Source organism: Pterocles gutturalis, unplaced genomic scaffold (assembly GCF_000699245.1).
Source record: "Pterocles gutturalis isolate BGI_N339 unplaced genomic scaffold, ASM69924v1 scaffold523, whole genome shotgun sequence".
Lineage (NCBI taxonomy): Eukaryota > Metazoa > Chordata > Aves > Pterocliformes > Pteroclidae > Pterocles > Pterocles gutturalis.
The window spans coordinates 49,089-68,589 of NW_010117687.1; the positions used below are offsets into that span (position 1 = coordinate 49,089).

General features: G+C 39.3%; 1 protein-coding gene across 1 annotated transcript; it reads right to left on the reverse strand.

The window, feature by feature from the left end:
* Positions 1–6,621: 6,621 nt before the first annotated feature.
* NMBR (neuromedin B receptor) lies at positions 6,622–19,202 on the reverse strand. Its single transcript, XM_010075853.1, has 3 exons — positions 18,787–19,202; positions 9,224–9,572; positions 6,622–7,023 (listed from the first exon to the last, which is right to left on the reverse strand). Exons 1-3 carry the CDS (start codon positions 19,200–19,202, stop codon positions 6,622–6,624), a joined length of 1,167 nt encoding a protein of 388 aa, XP_010074155.1.
* Positions 19,203–19,501: the final 299 nt, after the last annotated feature.

The window sequence follows — 19,501 nt, forward strand, 5'->3', positions numbered from 1 at the left end:
GGGAATTATAGCGGCTAAATTAGATGAATAAATGGATTTTTAACAGGCTTATTACAAAGAAAACTTGCCAACATGTTCTCAGTTTGAAAAGTAAAGCTCTTAAGATTTAATTTATTAACAGCCTTTCTCCAAAAGTAAAATTTAATTAGAACCCAATTATACCAAAATTGAAGTAACTGCTGAGGTAGTGCTCAGTTCTATATGGTCTTATTTATAATCCATAAGCACTTTGAAGAACTACTATATTGTCCTCTCTATATGCATATGCATTTCCTATTAATACCAATAAGAATTGTATGTCTGCTTTGGATATATTTGAGAAAATTTTTAAATAAAGTCATGCAAGAATCTCTATTTTACTGTATATTTACTAAGGCTCTACACTGCCAATAATAAACATGCATAAATTCAAGTTAAATTTCAGGACCTTCAAGTTTCTGTTGAAAAGGTAAAAAGGAAAGTGAGTGAATCTTTTACAAATGTATCACCTTAATGCTTTAGTACCCTTCCTAGAAAATACAGAGTAAGTCTTCCTAGTTTGTACCCACTTACATCAATGTGAGCCCAAAATAATGTTTCTGAACTCATGATTTCTAGTTATTCCAGACTTCAAATGAGGTCTAACAAACATCTCTAAGTTATATGGCAATCCATAACATGGAAGTTTAAAAAAAAAAAAAAAAAAAAAAAAAATCTGAGATATTTTGCCAGGCTATTTCTTACCCTCCACCATGCTTCTCTCAGGAAATTCCTGACACTCTTAAAGGCCTTGTATCTGAAATTACTAGTTAATTACATGCCTAGAACTTAGAGCAGAAAACATCTTAATGCTCTCTCTGCATAAGGGACGATATAAGGTACGAGGCAATGGAGAATCAGCAGGGTAAAAAACAGTGAAGAAACAGTGGGTCTGCAGAAATAGCCCTTCTTGACTCATGCTCTAAATAATTTTTGATCAAATTTCAAGTCAGAAATAGCTGTGATTGCTTACCTTTTTTCTAGCAGGAAATATTAATGATTAAATGGTAATTAGACATTTACATGATTCGCATTTCCTACAAGACAATTTTGATGTGGACTTAGGCTAGTTTGTTAAGCTCAAGGTATTTTCTCCAGAGATCATTTTGTATTTTCAAAATGGTTTCTGTAAGACAGCAACCTACATTTTAAAAAACAATTTTCTATATGATCGACATGATGGTCAGGTTTTGCAGGCTAGACAAATGTCAGTAAAACCTCAAGTTAGTATCCTAAATAAACGTTTTGTTAAGACCTAAAAACCTTTTCTTTTCTGTAACACAAAACTCCTCTGACTTCCTCCCATTTTCTTATGTAGAAGAGACTTAAAAATACTTTTATTGTATCTGTTTTCTCCAGTAACACAGTCTGATTGCAGATCCAACAATGCCATTGTGCTTGCTGACAGCTAAATATCACCAATTGCTGACACTGTACGTTGCGGTGTAACTTCTCGGATCACACTTGCATCCGCAATCCAAGCACTGCCACAGAAAGCTAATGGATATCCCTACAGAGGAGGCAGGACTCTACAGTCTCCCCCACAAATGATCATTGATCTGCCACTTTCAGTGCTTGATTACACACTGTAGAGGAAACTCTACAGTAATGTGCTCTTTTTTTTACCCAATTCAGGCTGCTACTGTCATTATAAAGTCATCATAAAACATCTTTACATCTTTAAAAAGGAGTGAAGTCGATTAACTTCTGAGCACATACTTGCCCATTTGAGAATCTCGCAGGGTGTGATCATCAGCACAGTGGCCCTCCTGTACATGCTGTGCAAAAGGACCATTTCCTCTCTCCGCACGTAATCTCTCTTCTCTGTTGCATTTGTGGGCAAAAGCACCAAACTGTCAATTTGCATCTGCTCAGGTTTTAATAATATTACTCAGAAATATATCTTTATTAGTTGCTTTCCTGGTCAGGCAGTGCTAAATACTGCCCAGATATCAGCTGATTTGAAGCTCTGATGTTTAACTGAAATGTGTTCTTGAGCCTGCTGTTAGTGTTGGCCACTGTGCTGGAGAGTGGGCCCTGACTTCTTGTGATACAAGCTGTCGGGGTGACCCAGCCACTTTGTTTCAATAAAGGCTACAAAAACTCTTGCTCTGTAAACATCACACAGAACATTCAAGAAAATTGTAGTAAAAGGTCATTATTTAAGTAACAGAGCAAAGCTGTATTGGGTCTGTCAGAGCTGGAGTCAGTCTCCCCCCAGCACCCTCGCAGTGCTGAGTGTCACCCTGGCAGCCAACAGGGGGTGTGTCACACAGCTTGGGAGGGGGCGGAGCCGGGACAGCTGACCCGGATTGGCTGTTCCATACCATGTGACCTCAGCTCAGCCATAAAAACCAAGGGCAGGGAGGAGGAGTGAGGCATTTGTTCCTGTGTTTGTCTCTAGGGTCAGCTGCTGCTCCTCACACTGAAGCTCTGCTTTTCCGGGAAGTGGCTGGACATGGCTTACTGAGGGGAAGTAGAGGATAACTTTTGTTATTTTGTTCTTTTGTTTCTGTGCATGGCCTTGGCCTTTGCTTTAATTAAACTGCTTTTAGCTTGACCCACAAGTTTTCATCTTATTCTCCCCCTTTATTTCGCTGAAGGGGGGAGCGATAGAGGGGCCGGGTGGGCACCTGGTGTGCAGCCAAGGTTAATAATCCAAAATTAGGAAATGTTAGATATGCAGTGACCCTTGATATCTTTAGCTCCTGCCCTGTGCAATCAATAAAGAGAAGACCTGTGGGAATGGAAGAGTTTGTGGTCTGAGAAGTAATGACAGCCTCAGTGATGTCTCACTCAAAAGACAAGTGGAGACACCAGTGATTTCAGCTTTTCCTTCTTTGTCAGTGCTGAGGTTTTTCCGGGAAGTGGCTGGACATGGCTTACTGAGGGGAAGTAGAGGATAACTTTTGTTATTTTGTTCTTTTGTTTCTGTGCATGGCCTTGGCCTTTGCTTTAATTAAACTGCTTTTAGCTTGACCCACAAGTTTTCATCTTATTCTCCCCCTCCCAGCTTTTCCTTCTTTGTCAGTGCTGAGGTCCAGCAGCTGAGCCAGGCTGTTAGAGCAAACATGGATATAATGGTAAACTGAGGCACAGGAGCCTGTACGGCTCCTGGGAGTATAGAGGTGGTTTAGAACAGTGATATTCCTGCACTGAGCAGGGCACTGCTACGGTCCCGGGTTTTCTGTGCTGAATCTGTAAGAAAGTGGTAATGATGAAACATGGCATATACGTCTGTCTTTGCTTAGAGAGGAAATGAAAGCAAACTTGTCTAAACATTGAAGAAGCATTTAACTGAGACCAATGCACAATAAAAGCTATGATATTTGCCATTGCTGGAATTCTTTCCTACAGATACTTCCCCTGCTGCTGACAGCTCCATTCTTCACAGCTACAGGATCAGAAACATCTGAAACACCTTCTTCTCATCCTTTAATCTTCTGTCTTTTCAATCCCCAGCTACTGTGAGAAGCTGGCTGCTACATGCCTTGGGCATAAAATGAGAAGATGCTGAAAGGACTGAAATGAGAAGGACCTTACGTGACAGGTAGGTGAGTACTGCATGGTACAAAAGCTGGAGGGGCTGTCTGCTATAGAGCAAGGTTTGCAAAATTGCTCATGTCAACATGGTTATCTTGTCTCAGATGCCATGTAGATGGGTCCCTTCAGTTTGATGAGAGCTAAGGTAGAAAGTTGAAGCCCACCCTCCACACAGCAGGTTTGCTGGAGGTAGGCTGTTGGAGATCCATGGCAAATGCAGTCTATAGGCACTGGGCAGCAGTAATATAGACTGGTTCATGGAGCAGCTCAGAATTGGGAAGGGTTAAAAACAACTATGCTACAGTACCATCCCTCTTGAGAGAGAGACAATATTAATATCTTATGTTTACTCATTACAAGTGTCTTTTCTGAATCAAACACACACTGAAAGGTGGATCTGTATTGCACTGAGCCAGTAATGACACAGAGCTTCTGACTCACAAATTACTCCCCTTGTTTAAAGCATGAAGTAAAAAAATCCCTCTCCTGATAGATTAAAAATAGTTCAACAGATTAGTTAAGCATGGCCACATATTATAGCTTTTCTGTTCAAAATCAATGCTATAGAAATTTACTAACTATCATATTGTAATACAAAACCCAAACTTCTTTAATTTGCTTTATATACTGACAATCCCCAACTAGACTCTCCAAAAGAAAAATTAATATATTAATCTCCAGAATATTACCATTTTCCTGGTGACTTAGATCATATAAAGTCATTAATAGATATTTGTTAAAAGCAAACACAATTCTTTACATTATTGTTAGTCCCTAAGATAGCAGTAGAATTGGGAGTCAGAAATAAGCCAGAAACAATTAGAAATTAAGGCAACTTTTCGTAACTGAATTAGACAATTGCTGAAATTAAATGCGAAATCAAAAGCAACTCTGGCTAAGCAATATACTTTTGGGGCCTACCTGCCAGTTTAGTTGCTGAAAAAGGTGCTGTAATGTAAAGCATGGACTCAGGTTCTTCAGACAGACTTCCCCCTTCACTCCACTGGAGCAGGACCAATCCCAGAAGTGTCTGAATGTACTTGTGAATGGTACATATACAACAAATATACTTTGTATATTTCCATAGCTTGAAATATAAAACTTATTTGGGAAGCTACAGCTCTTGAGCTACAGCATGCACATTTTCAGATGTCCTTCTCTCTCATCCAGATCCCAAGGGACCCCTAAACCTATAGAAACTTTTATGTTTTCAGACTGTGTCTGCCAAAATGCAGTCAAGCTGGCAATCTTTGAGACAGCAAAGACCATTTGAAGACATATCCTTTTGGTCTGTGCTTGTTCACATTCTTCCTCCTCCCACACCCTCTTCTGGCTCAGCGGATGGGACCCCTCTGGCCTTATGCAGGCAGGAGAATTAGAAAACTCATCATGGTACCAGAAAAAAGACAGTAGCAGGTCACACCAGCACCCATATAGAGTCCTGTGATTGTTAGAAACACTACAAAGATGCAAGTGGATTTTTGAAGGCATCCATTGATATTGTGAGGTTGAGTTGTGATTTCACTGAAAGGCTGACAGTTGTGCAACAGATTCTTATTTTAGAAATAAGTGAAGAAAGAAATAGTACTGCAAATCTTCAACTTAATATGAATCTGTTCAAATTATGAGAAAGCTTTTTTATCTCCTACTTCCAAGTTGACTCTTCTTGTGCTTATATTTCTATGAATCTATTTTGACTGAGTTAAGAAAAATATCTATGGGGCAGGTAGGTTTTGAAAAGTAAATATATTGTTCTGAATTGTAACCGAAGTGGCTTTGCTGAAGACAATTATCACTTCACAGGGTAATGCTAAATGAGGTACCTCAGGTCTGTTGAGAATTCAACCACATTGACACTTAAGTGTTCAGCATTGTAATGTTTCCACAGACAGGGTGGGGTGATAAGATGCTGCCAGACTTATTCTGTGCTAGTTCTTGTTTAGAGAAAAAAGTCTTACACAGAGGAAGCAGTAACTACCTCTATTCTTGTCATTTTTCAGAGACTGTGATGGAATGGTAGTTTTCTCAATCATTGAAAAAATATTACTGAAAGAAACCAACTCAAAATTCAGGAGATAAAGATAGAAAAGAACTGATATTTCTGAAATAAGAAAGTTTTTATGATAGAAAAAAAGGATCAGTGGTATTTTAAGAACTGTTTTGGCGTAGATATCGATGCAGTACCTGAAAAGTTCACATGATCTCATTTAACAGATCTCCTTTGCTTCTTTGCCTACAGAGTTAGAAGAAAATACTTCATATAATGCATTCTACAATCTTTTTTTTTAATTGTTAGCAAGCAGTGTTGTCTGGAAATAGCATCATACATGCAGCTGTACTTACATACAATGTGTACAAAAGCACAGTAACAAGACACTTCCAACACACGCATACTGAATTAGCAATACACCTAGTGAAGCTCCAGATGGATTAACTAATTCCCCCTCACCATGCTACAAGAGTTTGAGAGGAGGCATATACAATTTAGGTGACCTAAAACAGGCTTTGAGTATTAGGCCTGGGAAATAATGAACCAAAATCGTGCTGATTTCCTGACAAGGAGTTATAGTCTCACTGGGAATACCTTCCCCACACAATGAAAAAGAACAGGCTGTAGCCTGCAGTTCTGCCAGAAGGCAGACTCATGCTGCAATTTAAGACACTGAGGGAAGAGTATAAATCAAACACAAGCATCAAAGCTACTATAAATTACATTATTATTTTTCCAGTAGGGTACCTGTATCATCTGGTAATGTCCACATCAGACAAATGCCTTAAGGAAATAAAAAACACAATGGATTTAGAAGGCCTATGAAATGTTATGCAGTGTAGAGAGATTGCCAAACAAAATGAGAAGCAGGCAACCAGGAAAAAAAAAAAAAAAAAAGCAGAAATAAAAGGGAAATTTGATCACCAGTCAAATAATCTCAAATTGGCCAGACTTCAACAGATCCTTTCTTCCGAAGACTCAGTCTAAGCATACGAGAGCCAAAAGTGAGCTACAAACTGCAAAGAAAAAGTTCAAATTTGTTCCACAGTCAAAAATCACACCTATATAAATCATAATGACATTTCTTGTCTCAAGTTGTGCCCATTCAGTTGTGTCATGCTAGTCACAGTGTTCCTGGTATTGCTTTTCAGGGAAGTCATTTGAATGGCGGAAGAGTTGTGCAAGTAGCTGGCAGATCTCTCTTGCTGACCTTTCTTCCTGCAGCAAAGGTGGTTGTTGAAATGTCTTCTAAAACTCTCACTGAGAAAATACAGCGCAAAGGGGTTGACGCAAGAGTTGCAGAAGCTTAGCACTCGGGCCACCAAGGTAACAACCATATGTGCTGTTGATGGATCAATCTCATTGTAATTAAAAGATCGGTACATGTATAGCACATGGTTAGGAAACCAGCAGATAGCAAAGAAGCCAACAAAAACTAGAACAATTTTTGCCAGACGTTTCCGTGTTTCCATCTAAAAAGATGAAGAGAACCCAAATGAACAACAACGAATAGAACTATTCCACATAACAGACTTAATTAAAACATGTAGCATTTTTCTTTATATTAGCTTTAAACACCTGTCATAAGTAAGGCCAGTAAAAGTGCTTCCTTCACAGGCTGCATTACTTTTTCCATCTCATTTACTTTCCTTTACCACTTTCAGTTTACTTTCAGTGACAGACCCTAGCTGTTTGCAGTCACAGACGGTTGTTCTTTCTATATGATGTACACAGCAAGAGTGATTCATCACCCAAGTAAACATTGGCTTCTAGCCTTAAAGCATGCACCAAAGGATGCCATCCTTTATTTTTTAACATCCCATGTTGGCTGAAATGCCTCAGCTTGCACCTCTCTCCTAGGCAAACCACCAAAACTGTATTGCACAGTGTGAAGCATCTTAATTCCAGAGGAAGGTGAAAGGTTCAGTTAATCTTAAATAATGACATTAAAGAAATGTACCTTAATTGCAGTGTTAAAGTATAATTGGACTACAATGTAGATATTGAGAGTGGTTGAAAACTTGACAGGAAATGGGCCCACACAGAGGTTCCAAACTGAGAGAGGGAGAGAAACTGGCCAGGCAGAAGGCACCAAAGGGAGGCAGAAACTTTCTACATCTTCCTCCCAAAAGATTTATTAAGTATGTCAGGTACCAAAGTTTTGCAAAGGCAGGAAAGTTTTCTGGCTCTGCTCAATTTTCTGAAAAAAATCAAGTGAATTTATTCTAATAGGGTTTCAAAATGTGTGAAATAAAACTGTAAGTAGTTTTCTTGGCTCCATCTAAACCAAAACCAGTGGGGAATTCACAAAAGATGGGAAAACTCTAGCATTCTAGTTTGGTAGGTTTTGCGCTCAGACTGATTGCAAAGGCAGACTAAAAGGGGCAGAGGGGCCTAAAGAAACATGAATTGATAGCAATAGTCTGAATTTACTTCTTCTTGCTCAGAGATATGTAAGTACACAAAAAATTTCTATTCTTCTGAGCCTCATAGATTAACAAAAAGGGAAAAAAATAAGTAAAATGAAAAAATATGTTCTCACTTTGAAAATACATGAAGGTTCAGAAATGTGATATAAATTAAATATTGTTTCCATCCTGAGGGTTCAGCCAAAAGTCTCTCTGTATTTCACAGGAAAATAAAATAATACATGAAGTGCTAATATATATGCATTTTTGACAAGAAACAGGCTAGAGTAGAAATGAAATGCCAAGCAAAAAGGACATGAGGGAATGTGATCTTTCTTTTTAAAAGCATATATACATGCTATATATGCAAGGAGATTTCAGTGAGTAGAAAAGCATTTTCTAAAATATTGGTAGAGAAAATCCTTCCAAATTGTTTTAATGGGTATCAGTATTTTTCTCTATCAGTACTAACGCTTTCTTAAAGTGGTTGAGGCACTTTCACTGTAAAAACTGTTGTATGTATATATAAATAGTCCTGCTAATGAACAGCCTGTTGCTATCTTATTGCTTCCTGTGCCTTCCAGGGAATCTGGCTTTGTCCAGCACTTTACAATGCTTTGTCTCAAAGATATACAGAACCTATACCAAAAGTTTTATAGCATCTATAATAGAAAGCATATTAGAAAAGTATGAGTTCAGGATTGTATCCAAGAAAGTTCTACTGAGAAAGACAAAAAAAAGAATCAGTTCATGTTCTGTGTTCCTATTTCCAGTACTCCTTGGTCTGAGAAGAACCTCAGAACCCCTAAGAAAAAATTTCCCTATGTCATTTTTTTTCATTTCAAAGCACAAATAAACCAGGGAGAATTCTCAAAAGGTTCCTGTAAGATTTCTTCCCAAAATGTCTGCCTACAGAGACAGGTGAAGCCACTAGCATTAACCTCAGAAACATTGTTCCTCAGTAAGAACATAAGTAATGGTTTCACTAACACATATACCAATCCCATTTCCTGTTAGGAATATGCATTGAGGGCATTAAATTTATATTTTTCCTTGCTCATATTCATTGACACACTGGACTTAATACTGAGCAATTGTGAAAACAAGATTTTTCAGGTAACCATCAGCTTAGTTCATGCGTGTGGAAACTGAACTAATCCTCTGCAAAATCTAACAATTTAGACGTTATAGTTCCTGCACTTTCATTTGTGAGTGCATACAGCACACCAATCTTTCATCAGGATGACAAAAGCAAATTGCTTACCTGTCTTTTGGAATGCTCACTGTACTCTCCAGGGATGTTGTGTGCACTTTTTATTAAACTCTTTGCAATATGATAGTAGTAGATACTAATAATGGCAAGAGGAATAAGAAAATACACCAGGAAAATCAACACAGAATGGATCTTCGGGTGCATGTCATCCGTCATGGGGTACGGTATGCATGCTGTGAAAGTAGCATTATCCGTGTCATTGATGTGGGCCAGTTGGGAGAACACTGCTTCGGGAACTGCTAGGAGCATGGAGATTACCCAGATGGTAATGGCTTTAACACAGGTCCACAGGACTGCGCTGGAGGTCTGGATGTCCATGGGATTTACAATTGCCTTGTACCTGAAATTAATCAAAATGCGGATGCAAATTAAAAGGTATCTTTTCAAATTCAACCTGTGATGCATAAGGCAACTTCCTACCTTTGATTACAGTAGTGTCATATTTTGTTCTTATTTGAAATGTCAAGGGGTTTGTAATCTTTCTTAAATTTGCATTCTCTAAATCTCCAGCTTCTTGTAACTCCAGTTACATAACTTTATTCATCTTAAGGTCTTTCTAGTCAGTGGAGATGTACTTTAAAAGGGTAATTCAGATTTTAGGTGTCTTACATCACCCTCAGAGGTGCTTATTTTTCTCTGTTAGCTATACCATGAGCTTAGAGTGAGAAGATCTGTAGCTTGCATGTCTCTACTTAGTGATAAAACTAATACATATGCATGCATATACAAATATAAATATGTATGGGTATGCACAGGTGTCTAAATATATACCAAGAGTTAGGTTATGGCTAAATATAAGATAGTTGCTCAAGGGAATGTTGAGAAACGGATCCCAAATACCCTTTATGGCTGATTTGCAGGTGCTGACAGGTACTTCATAGCCCCTCAACACCTTGAGCAGATGTTTGAGGAACTGCAGATGAAAGCTATACCCCCACGCAGCAGCTTGTGAGTTTTCTGGCAACCAACAGGGCAACTGGCTATGCCATGAAAATGTAGGGAGCAGAGCACTGTCTTGGTACTCTCACAAACTTTTCCTTCTGAGAATATTTGAGTCAAAATGTGTCTTAGAGTCCTCTTTCTCAAGACTGTGGCTTATCACTAAATAATTAAAAATAATGGCTATTTGTGTTCATATCCTCCCTGAATTCGGAGAGAGGATTTTTACTATGTCTTCACTCATATCATGGAGTAGAATATAAAACTCTGTAAACTGTCTCTATTCATGTTTGACATTTCTTCTAACACACAATGAGAAAGTCCCTGGACACCAAGGCATAAAGAAATCCTTTATACTGTCATAGGAAGGACAGAAGCTTCTGCACAAAGCATGAGCGCTCCCCAGCACAAACTGTGACCTTATTATTCAGTAATTTGCTTCCTATTGCCGTCTGCCTTGATTTCATTACATAAAGACAGACCTTCTATTTCATTTCATACAACTGAGGTGACGTAAAGTCCTTATATCTGCTCATTTCTATAAAACATCTTTAAACCGGCTTGGGGACCTTGTAGGGGAGGAGAGGGAGGACATTAGATAAAAATCATAGTTTGTACTACAGATTTTTTTTCCCTCTCTTCTCCCATTGCAGTGCTTCAAACTGTTTTGACCACAGCCGTATGACCCAAGACAATGACCATGTCACAATTAATTGTTTTAGCAGCATTTGGTCTGGTTAATATCTAAATGGGAGACGTTTTCAGAAGCCTTAACATTAGCAGAAGATGTGGCATATATTTGCGCCTTGGTATATATTGCTGTTTCAGCAAATAGCATGCTTTCCCCTGAGCTACAATTGACTCCAAGCTGGAAGGCATTGGAGCAGAGCGTCCTTTTTCACAAAAGCAGCTGGGCTCAGCCTAAAAAACTTCTTCTTTAATCCTATCAAAATTCTGCCTGATATTTCAGCAGAATACAAGATGGCACTTTTTTCCTAGGACTCGACCATGCACAGCACTCAGTGTCAATGGGAAGGAAAAGGCACTAAAAGTGCTTTACAAAATCTGTCATCTTGTTTATATCTCTGAAAAGATACAGAGAGACATACAGATTACAGATAAAATCAAATGTAAAGTGAGTGAAATGAGAAGTGTTCCCAAAGTGAACACCCAGCCTCTTCCTTTCTATAAAACCAATGTAAGGCTAAAACGTACCACCAACCATCCAAATTACAAAGTGCGTATTTTCTATCGATAAAACAACACTGGTAAATCAGAGTAAGGGTGCAAATTATTTAGTCAAATTAGTAAGCAAAATCTATCTTTTCCTTTACTTCACTGATGAAAAAAGAAAATTATACGTAGTCATGAAGTTCAGGAAATAATTATAAATATGCATTTGGTTTTAATTAAAAGCTTTCATGTAAATTCTGTCTTCCTACATCCTCTATCATTATCACAGCTAACAAAGGCACCCCAACTCAGGAAATACTTTTATAATAAGTTTCCTTTCTTTGGAGCTGTGGTTTCTGCCAACAGACACAAGCACACTCTTGACCATTCTGCAGGTATGGGTTTTGTTTGTACAGCGTATTTTCATTATAAAGCAATCTCCTACCTTCTACACAACCCCAAAAAATTGATTATTTGATGATGAAAAAAAGAATATCCCCCCCCCCCCCGGAGTTATAACATGTTGCTACTTTCTAAACTCCAGTATAGCGTATTTCTCCCCATCTTTGTTTTCAAAGGCCTTTGTAAAGGTACTTCTCAGCTCCAAATTAGAATGGAAAGTTCTATTCCTGTCTCTGCTGCGTCCACACTGCTATTCCCCTCCCACTCACTTGACTTCAAAGAAGCTGCTCCATGATTAGTCCTAAACTGTCCCTCAATTGCAGTGCAAGTACTTTGTTGCAACGACCTTCAAAAACAAATTAAAAAGTAAAAACAAACCAACTAGACAATACTTAGGCAGCCACTGGGCTATGATTGCAGCCTACTGTTCTAAGCAGAATTGCCTCAATATTTCCTTGCCCTTTTGTTTCTGTATCTTCTGTTGTCTCTACTTAAAAACACTTCATGTCAAGGACATTCTTCTTGTTCCTGTTCATATAGCACCTACCACAAACAGGACCCTAACTTATCACTTGCTTTCCTACATACTATCAAAATGAAAATAAATAAATATAATAATGAAGTGTCATAAACCAAGCAGAGACCTAACTCAGGCAGGGCAGATCCATACTACTTTGGTTTAATTTGCATTTTAATGCTGGAGCTGGAGGTGTTGGTATCATTTGTCTTATTATAAAGCTTCTGTTTTAAGCGATGTTGCTGAGTCACAGTACTTCACTTCCTGCAAACTAGAGTCACTTATGTATTAGCATTTTGAGGCGGCATTGCACGAAGATTTCAAACACAAAACCACATCATTTAGCCTAACAATATAAAAGGATGTCAATATATCTGAATAGGAAACACAGCTGTATGGTCAATATTTGTTAAAAACACTAATATCATCTCCGGTTGTAGTCCACTCCACTAAAGTAGAATGAAATTCTGGATGGGGCCAAATCCCGTTTCCTTGTATAAGCAGTTTTGTTGAGTCAACTCCACTTGCCTCATTAAGAGGAGAGCAATTTATCTAGCTGAGAACAATGTGGAATCACTTGTTGTCCACTGTTGTGTGATCCTTTCACAACACACAAACAGTCTGAGAGTCGCATTTATTCTATTTTATTTTTATAAATTCTTATAAAATAGATTTTTTTTAATAATTAATCCCAATATTTTTGTTCTGTGCTTATCTCTTAAGTGCAGAGAATTGCATTCACCAGGAATGAGCATCTCAGAGGTCTGATAGCTGAATATAATGAACAGTATTTGAAATGAAAACAGCAGACCATGTGTAAACACAATTAAAATGAATGTCAAAGGCATGTGTTCTATGTTTCTCAGGGGGAAAATCCTAAGATTTTCCTAAATGGAAAAAGTTTACCACTCTATAGAAATATGCTCTGTTGAGATGCTCTGTTGAGCCAAGAAATATCAATAATGCTCCAACAAAAAAGTCTGATTTAGTCTTTTGGATGATGATTTCTCCACCCAGAAAAGAATAAAAACATAAGTTTCCCAGGATGGAGTTTTCTTCCACATTAAATATGTTATCTGTCCTGTCCACCCAGTGTTTCAGAGGAGAAATTTTCTCTTTCCTTTTCACTCTTTTCTTGCTACTTCTTTCTCTTGCCATTCACCTCACATTAGCTAACTATTTTTTCTTACAAGCTTGTACAAATCTTGCAATGCTAGCTCACTGCCTGCAACCTGGCTTTTTAGTTCTACTCATCTAAGCCCATTTACTTACAACTGCGTTAGTTGAAAGTACCATCAGTACTTACGTTGTTCAAGTCTCCTCCTGAGAGCAGTAATAGTATATTGTTTCATTGGCTATTATTCAGAAAAGTTCATATATGTCAGTGTTCCTAGTAGATTTATATTTAAGTGAGTTTGATAATTCCAAATCACTGATGAATGTATTTTTACATATGTTAAGACAAACAAATGTCTTCATCAGAGTTGCAGTTTTTAAATAAATTCTGAAGAAGAGTAAAAATAAATTTTGATTAAGGGTGATCTTACTAATGAAAAATCCTAAAGTAGTAACTAGGGCACCTTTTCATGCTTCTTAATGTCTTCAAGACATTTCCTGAGTCCCTCAAAAATCAGGAGACAGTAGACATGCAAACTGAGACAGAGTGGTTTTGGTTATCAGTTGTAGCCACAAGTCAGCACATAGATATTAAACTTGCACAAAACATTTTTGAGTCTTTTTACACTTCTAAAAATACAGATTGTAATCTTCCATCTTTAAAGGAAATACATAAAGAAATAAAACCAACAAATGAAAAAAGGATCATCTAGATCAGCTATGCAAATATATGGAATATATTTTAAGCATCTCAGTCAGGCATTGCATTTAGTTATTTAAGTATGAATTTAAATTTTCAAACTACTTTGTTATCAAGATATAGGAAAGGAGTCATGGCACTAACGAAAAACAACTCTGTTACCTGGTTAATCAAGTATTTGTCTCATCAAAGGTGTCTTTCTGTCACACTTTTTAGGAAGAATACCAAGAAGATGCTATTTCAATTGCAGTAGGGGGAGTTGCTCCACTGTTCAGCTTCACTGTCTTCATTAGAGTGCAGCAGGACTTTACTTGAGCTAACACATTTAAACCCTTCATTAGAAAGAAAATTCAATCTAGAAAAAGTCGCAGAATCAAATTCAATCCTGTTTTTTACAAATCACATAAAAAATGATGCACAAATGACAGCCAAAGAGAAAAAGACAAATCTAAAGCTGTTTTAAGGGACTGCCATTTATTCCTTCAAAGTCTATTCACCCCAAGGTCTCTTGGCATTTTCTGGGTACAACTGCTTTTCACCACCGTACACAATAACATACACCAGAGGTGCACACTGTAGCACTCCTTCTTAATCAGCCGCTCCATGAGCTTTTCCAGCTACTTCTCTGCACCAAGGTTTATGTGTCATCCAAACCTCTAGCTCTGAAAAGCATATTGGAAACACCTTTCCATACTGGCTCTCTACTTCCTCATCCTAGATTCCTTCCCAGGCACAAAATGGCAAGATCTCTCACCCTGAGAAGAGGGTAAGGAGCCCCACAGGTCCAGTTTGCATTCTGAGTGAACTGCATGGCCCACCACGGATGTAAATTGGAAAAACACTCCCTGAAGCAGTGAACAAGGTCATGGGATGGTTCAAGTCAGGTATTGTTCAAGTAAGGTTCATCCCTGGCTTTCGTTCTTTTCGCAGTGAGAAGATGCTGGCACACCTTTTCTTCATGTGTGCCATGCTGCAGTCCCTCTGGCTATACTTCTCCTCTCACCTCTTTATTTTTACCCTCCTTATCCATTACAACACCAAGTCCTGGGACTTTCTCATCAAAATCCATTAGCCCTGGCCAAAACTGCAGTCCATGGACCCTGGAGAAGCAAGCTTGACAGGGGACCCATTTTTAATTCTTTGTCCCATCACACCTCCAGGAAGTTTCCCCCTGGCCATGACACACTAGCTCTGTGGGCACTTTCAGGGTATGCTGAGTGCTATTGGGGGTGTCCTGCCCTATGGCTCCCTTGGTTCCCTTTTATTTTTTTGTTTTGCACATTTTTGTCCCTCAGCCCACTTCCTTTTTTCATTTGTCATCCACTGTAACTATTAGGTTTTCTATTTCTGTAATCTACCTTCTGTTTTTTTCTTTTTTCTTTTTTTTTTTTTTTTAAACCAGAGAAATATTAAGGTTTCTAGAGGTGGTCTGGTTTCTCTGCAATAGAGACAATCAATAGAAACAGTGGCCATAGGGGCCAGGGGTGCTGTCCCTGCACATCTCCTGCATGGCAATGAGAGGGGACAGCTCACTCAGCAGCACTGAGAGGACAGAGGAGAGGGACATCGCACCCTCCTCTGATGCCAGCACACTGCATGACCAGTGCCACCACGGCATCACCTCTGCTGCCACCAACCCTACCAGCACTGCATACCTACCACCCCCCTCTGCCCCAAGATGTGTGGGGCTGCAGGGGGGCACTACCACCCACGCCTGGCAACCAGACCCACGGGAGCTCAAGGGTGGGAAGGGCTGTTTGAGGGGACCAGCTGCTATTCCTTGGATGGCGATGGGCAACCTTGGGCAGATCTGCTGTGTGCTGCCAATTTCAATCTGTGAGTGTGCTCTAGGGAAGTCTGGGAAGCACTGTTACAAATTACATATCATGATTGTACACGCGCGCACACAAAACACCACAAACCAAACCCCAAATAATGTCAGTACTACGTAATGAAGCTTCCAGATAGAAGGTGCATGTTCATCACACTGAAAGCAGTAGTGATGATGAGAGGGACTTCTGTAACAAAATGCCATATGAAATAAAGCAACTTTAGAAAAGATATATATGCAGCGAACTCTATGCAGTGAATAGTACTTTTTCTTCCTTATAACTTCAGTTTGTAAGTAGCAATGATTCAGAGTTTATTGCTTCTGTAGCCATTGCTGTTAAATCTATCACATACATGTAATTTGCCATGCAGAATTTCCACATAAACACTAAGTGTTAATTACACTGTGGAAACCAAGACAACCTCCCTTATCCTAATTCATGCAGGCACACTTTAAAGAACTTTAAATATTTATAAATCTGTTCCTTAATGTAACCAACATCTGGAATTCTATACAGTCCTGTGGTAATAGGGAGTAGAAAGTAGGAAAGGCTGTAATGATCATATATTAAAATGTACTTTGAACATTATCTGTGAAAGAAAGGGTCACTGGGAGGACATTGTATACCAGACCAAATACATACTGGATTATAATGGATCCTTTTTAGTAATATCACTGCTTCCAAACTGCTAGCATGCTATGCTGAGTTTGCTTATCTGGAGAAAACATTGACCACAGCCAGGGATCACCTTCTCATCACCTCTTAGGTGCAGGATGCTGCCACGAATTCTGATCTGCTGGTATAATTACACATACAGTTTTCACAAAACCGAATCTAGTCAAGACAGCAGATGTTACGAGCTGGCTACAAATTAGTGTGACAAAAACCTCGCCACACCAGTACCTCCCTTTTAGTTCAACACAAGTGTCACACAAAAAAAAAGACCTGAGTCCAACCTAAACTTCACTGAGAGTCCAGGCACCTTCACTTAGAGATGACTTGGGCCCCTAGGAAATAAGACACTGGTCTCTGAAGTCAGTGGCTGCTCTTCTGACTTCAGAAAGAAATGGCTTTTGTTCTCAGTAACTGAAAAAATAACCAAAGACGGTAAAGAAACAGAATTGCTAAATTCTTACTGTAACCATTTCTGATATTTGTATATACTGTGGACTCCAAAATGCTGGAGAAACATATTTATTATAAGCTTATATGGTCACAGCACACCATCTGTAGCTGTTTTCTAAGATGTGTAATGGTAAATGCATTCAGTGTAAACAGATTCAGCATTATTACTTCTTGAATCTTTACTGATACTAAAAGAAGGATAAAAAATTATATGGAAAAAGCAAAAAAAAATGAATGCTCCAAAGCTACATAAAGAGTAAATCAATGAATCCTTAAACATTAAACCACCAGCATTCCTTCACATTACATAGAGATACAATCTCCTCTGTAAATAACTTCCCTTTTCAAATAAGATGTCAGAATTATACTTTTAAATAGTGGAAATAGAGCAGAAAAAAAACCTGCAAGGTTTGCTCAGCTCTCCAAGGACATTTTTTTGACATACTCTTTAACTGAGGTAATCAGGGAGTTACGGGTGTTCACTTTTAATCAGGGAGTTTTAGATAGTCACTTTAAAGTATGTTTTTCAAGCTCTTCTTCAAAAATATGATCCGTGTTCATATGCTATAAAGTCTTTAAACACAAGTATTTTAGGTCCTGATTCAAACACCACTGAAACTGATGGCCACAGAAGACTACTCTCAGGTTGGAATCAAATTATTAACTGAACTGGCTAAAAAAAGGAAATAAATTACAGTTATACTCTATTAAAAAGAATTAAAAGTTTTAAAGAAACACTATTGTAAGTATGAAGATACATTACTAAACTCAGACCTTTACATCATGCACCAATGTCATGCATTTGTTTGGCTTAAAATCCAACAAAAAACAATGGGGTCCTTTGGAGAAGGAATTAGACATTTTCACTTCTGGCTGAAAAAAAAAATAAGTGTTTAGACAAGGGAGGAAAGATAATTTCATTTAATTTAATGTTGCCAGTTACACTGCGAGATTTTGTCTTTCAGAGACTGAAGCACAGTCCAACAGCCATCCAGTTGCTATAGATCCCTTAAGTAGCCATTTATATTAATTGGAAGGAAAAGCTGCTTGGTGTCCAGCTCTTTCTTTCTTCCTAATTTGACAAGTACTAGAGATGGCAGTGTTACTTTCTAGTTTGTTGGGGGGGGGTCCTTTTTTTTTTTTCCTTTTTTTCCCCTTCCTTTGCTATACATTCAGAAGAAGCCAAAAAGAATAGTTTGAACCAAAAGTTTAAGACTGACAATTACAACAGAACAGTTTGGTGCCTCCAAATAGTTGTTGCAGTTACCTCTGGCAAACTGCGTTTCTACTAGGGCACAAACACACACACACACTTTCTCAGCAGAAAGAAACAGATCTATTAAAATTACCCTTGTGCTTGACTTGGTTTAAGCTGCTCTCTGCCTGTTGACATATCACAGTGGTTTGTCATGTGTTATATTTAGGGTCTGAAACTTCCCTCTAATGAATAAGATTTCAGTACATGGGCTGTTACAGAAGTGCAGAGGTGCAGAAGACAGGACTAAACCCAGTTCTTGCAGCTGGCACCCTAGAATTTGGAGACCCAGGTGCACCCACTTCCAGAATCCTTTAACGTAAGATAGTACCAACAGACTTGCCATCAGTAAGTGAGGGAAGGAGAAGTATGGTCACCTCACAAATCGGAATGAGGGGATTGCAAACAAGGGATATCTTATCAGAGGGGTGCTTCACCTTTCATGCCACAGCCCAAGCTGCAGAGAGTTGAGAAGGTGCAGCCCAGATTTCCTACCTGTCGGCACTGAGGGCAGTGAGGGTGAAGACAGAGACACCAACAGAAGTGAGCTGGATGGCAGGGATGAGTTTGCAGCCCACTTCCCCGAAGAGCCATTCCTCAGAGAAATACCGGGAGGCATCCAGGGGCACACAGGTCACCAGCAGCAGCAGATCGCCGGCAGCAAGGCTGGAGATGAAGATGTTGGGCACGCTCCTCATGGCGCTGTTGGAGATGAAGATCTTCATGAGGGTGATGTTGCCCAGCAAGCCCACAGTGATGATAAGCAGGTAAAGCGAAGGGATCACACAGCGGACGACAAACATGGCAGTGTCCCGCCCTGGGGGCAGCAGGGCTGTGTCTGGCACCAGCCAGGTGCTCCTATTCCCCCCGAGGGGCATCTCTGTGAGCTCGGGCAGCGGCTCTGCCTCCATCCTCCAGCTTCGGGCAGACCAGAGCTCTCCAGTGTGAAGTCCAGGGGGAACCACTGGAAAGCTTCACTTCTCTGCAAGCCAACCAACTTTCTCCCTTTTCCTCCCAGTTTTCCTCTGCCGAGTTTTCTCCCCTCAGAAACGTAGAAGGGAGCAGGGCGGGGAGAGGGAGCGGAACACAAAATGCCGTGCTGCTCCCTTTCAGCTCTTTGAACAACCCCTCTCCCGGGGAAGGGCAGGAGGGAGAGATCCTGAGCCTCGGGGGCAGCAGCTCCCGTCAGGACTGCAGCCTGCCCTCGCCC

Coding starts and splice junctions, on each gene's coding strand:
- NMBR (XM_010075853.1), bottom strand. CDS start 19,202: ATGGAGGCAGAGCCGCTGCCCGAGCTCACAGAGATGCCCCTCGGGGGG. Junction 9,573..18,786: donor ACTGCCCTCAGTGCCGACAG/GTAGGAAATCTG, acceptor GATTAATTTCAG/GTACAAGGCAATTGTAAATC. Junction 7,024..9,223: donor GTGAGCATTCCAAAAGACAG/GTAAGCAATTTG, acceptor TCATCTTTTTAG/ATGGAAACACGGAAACGTCT.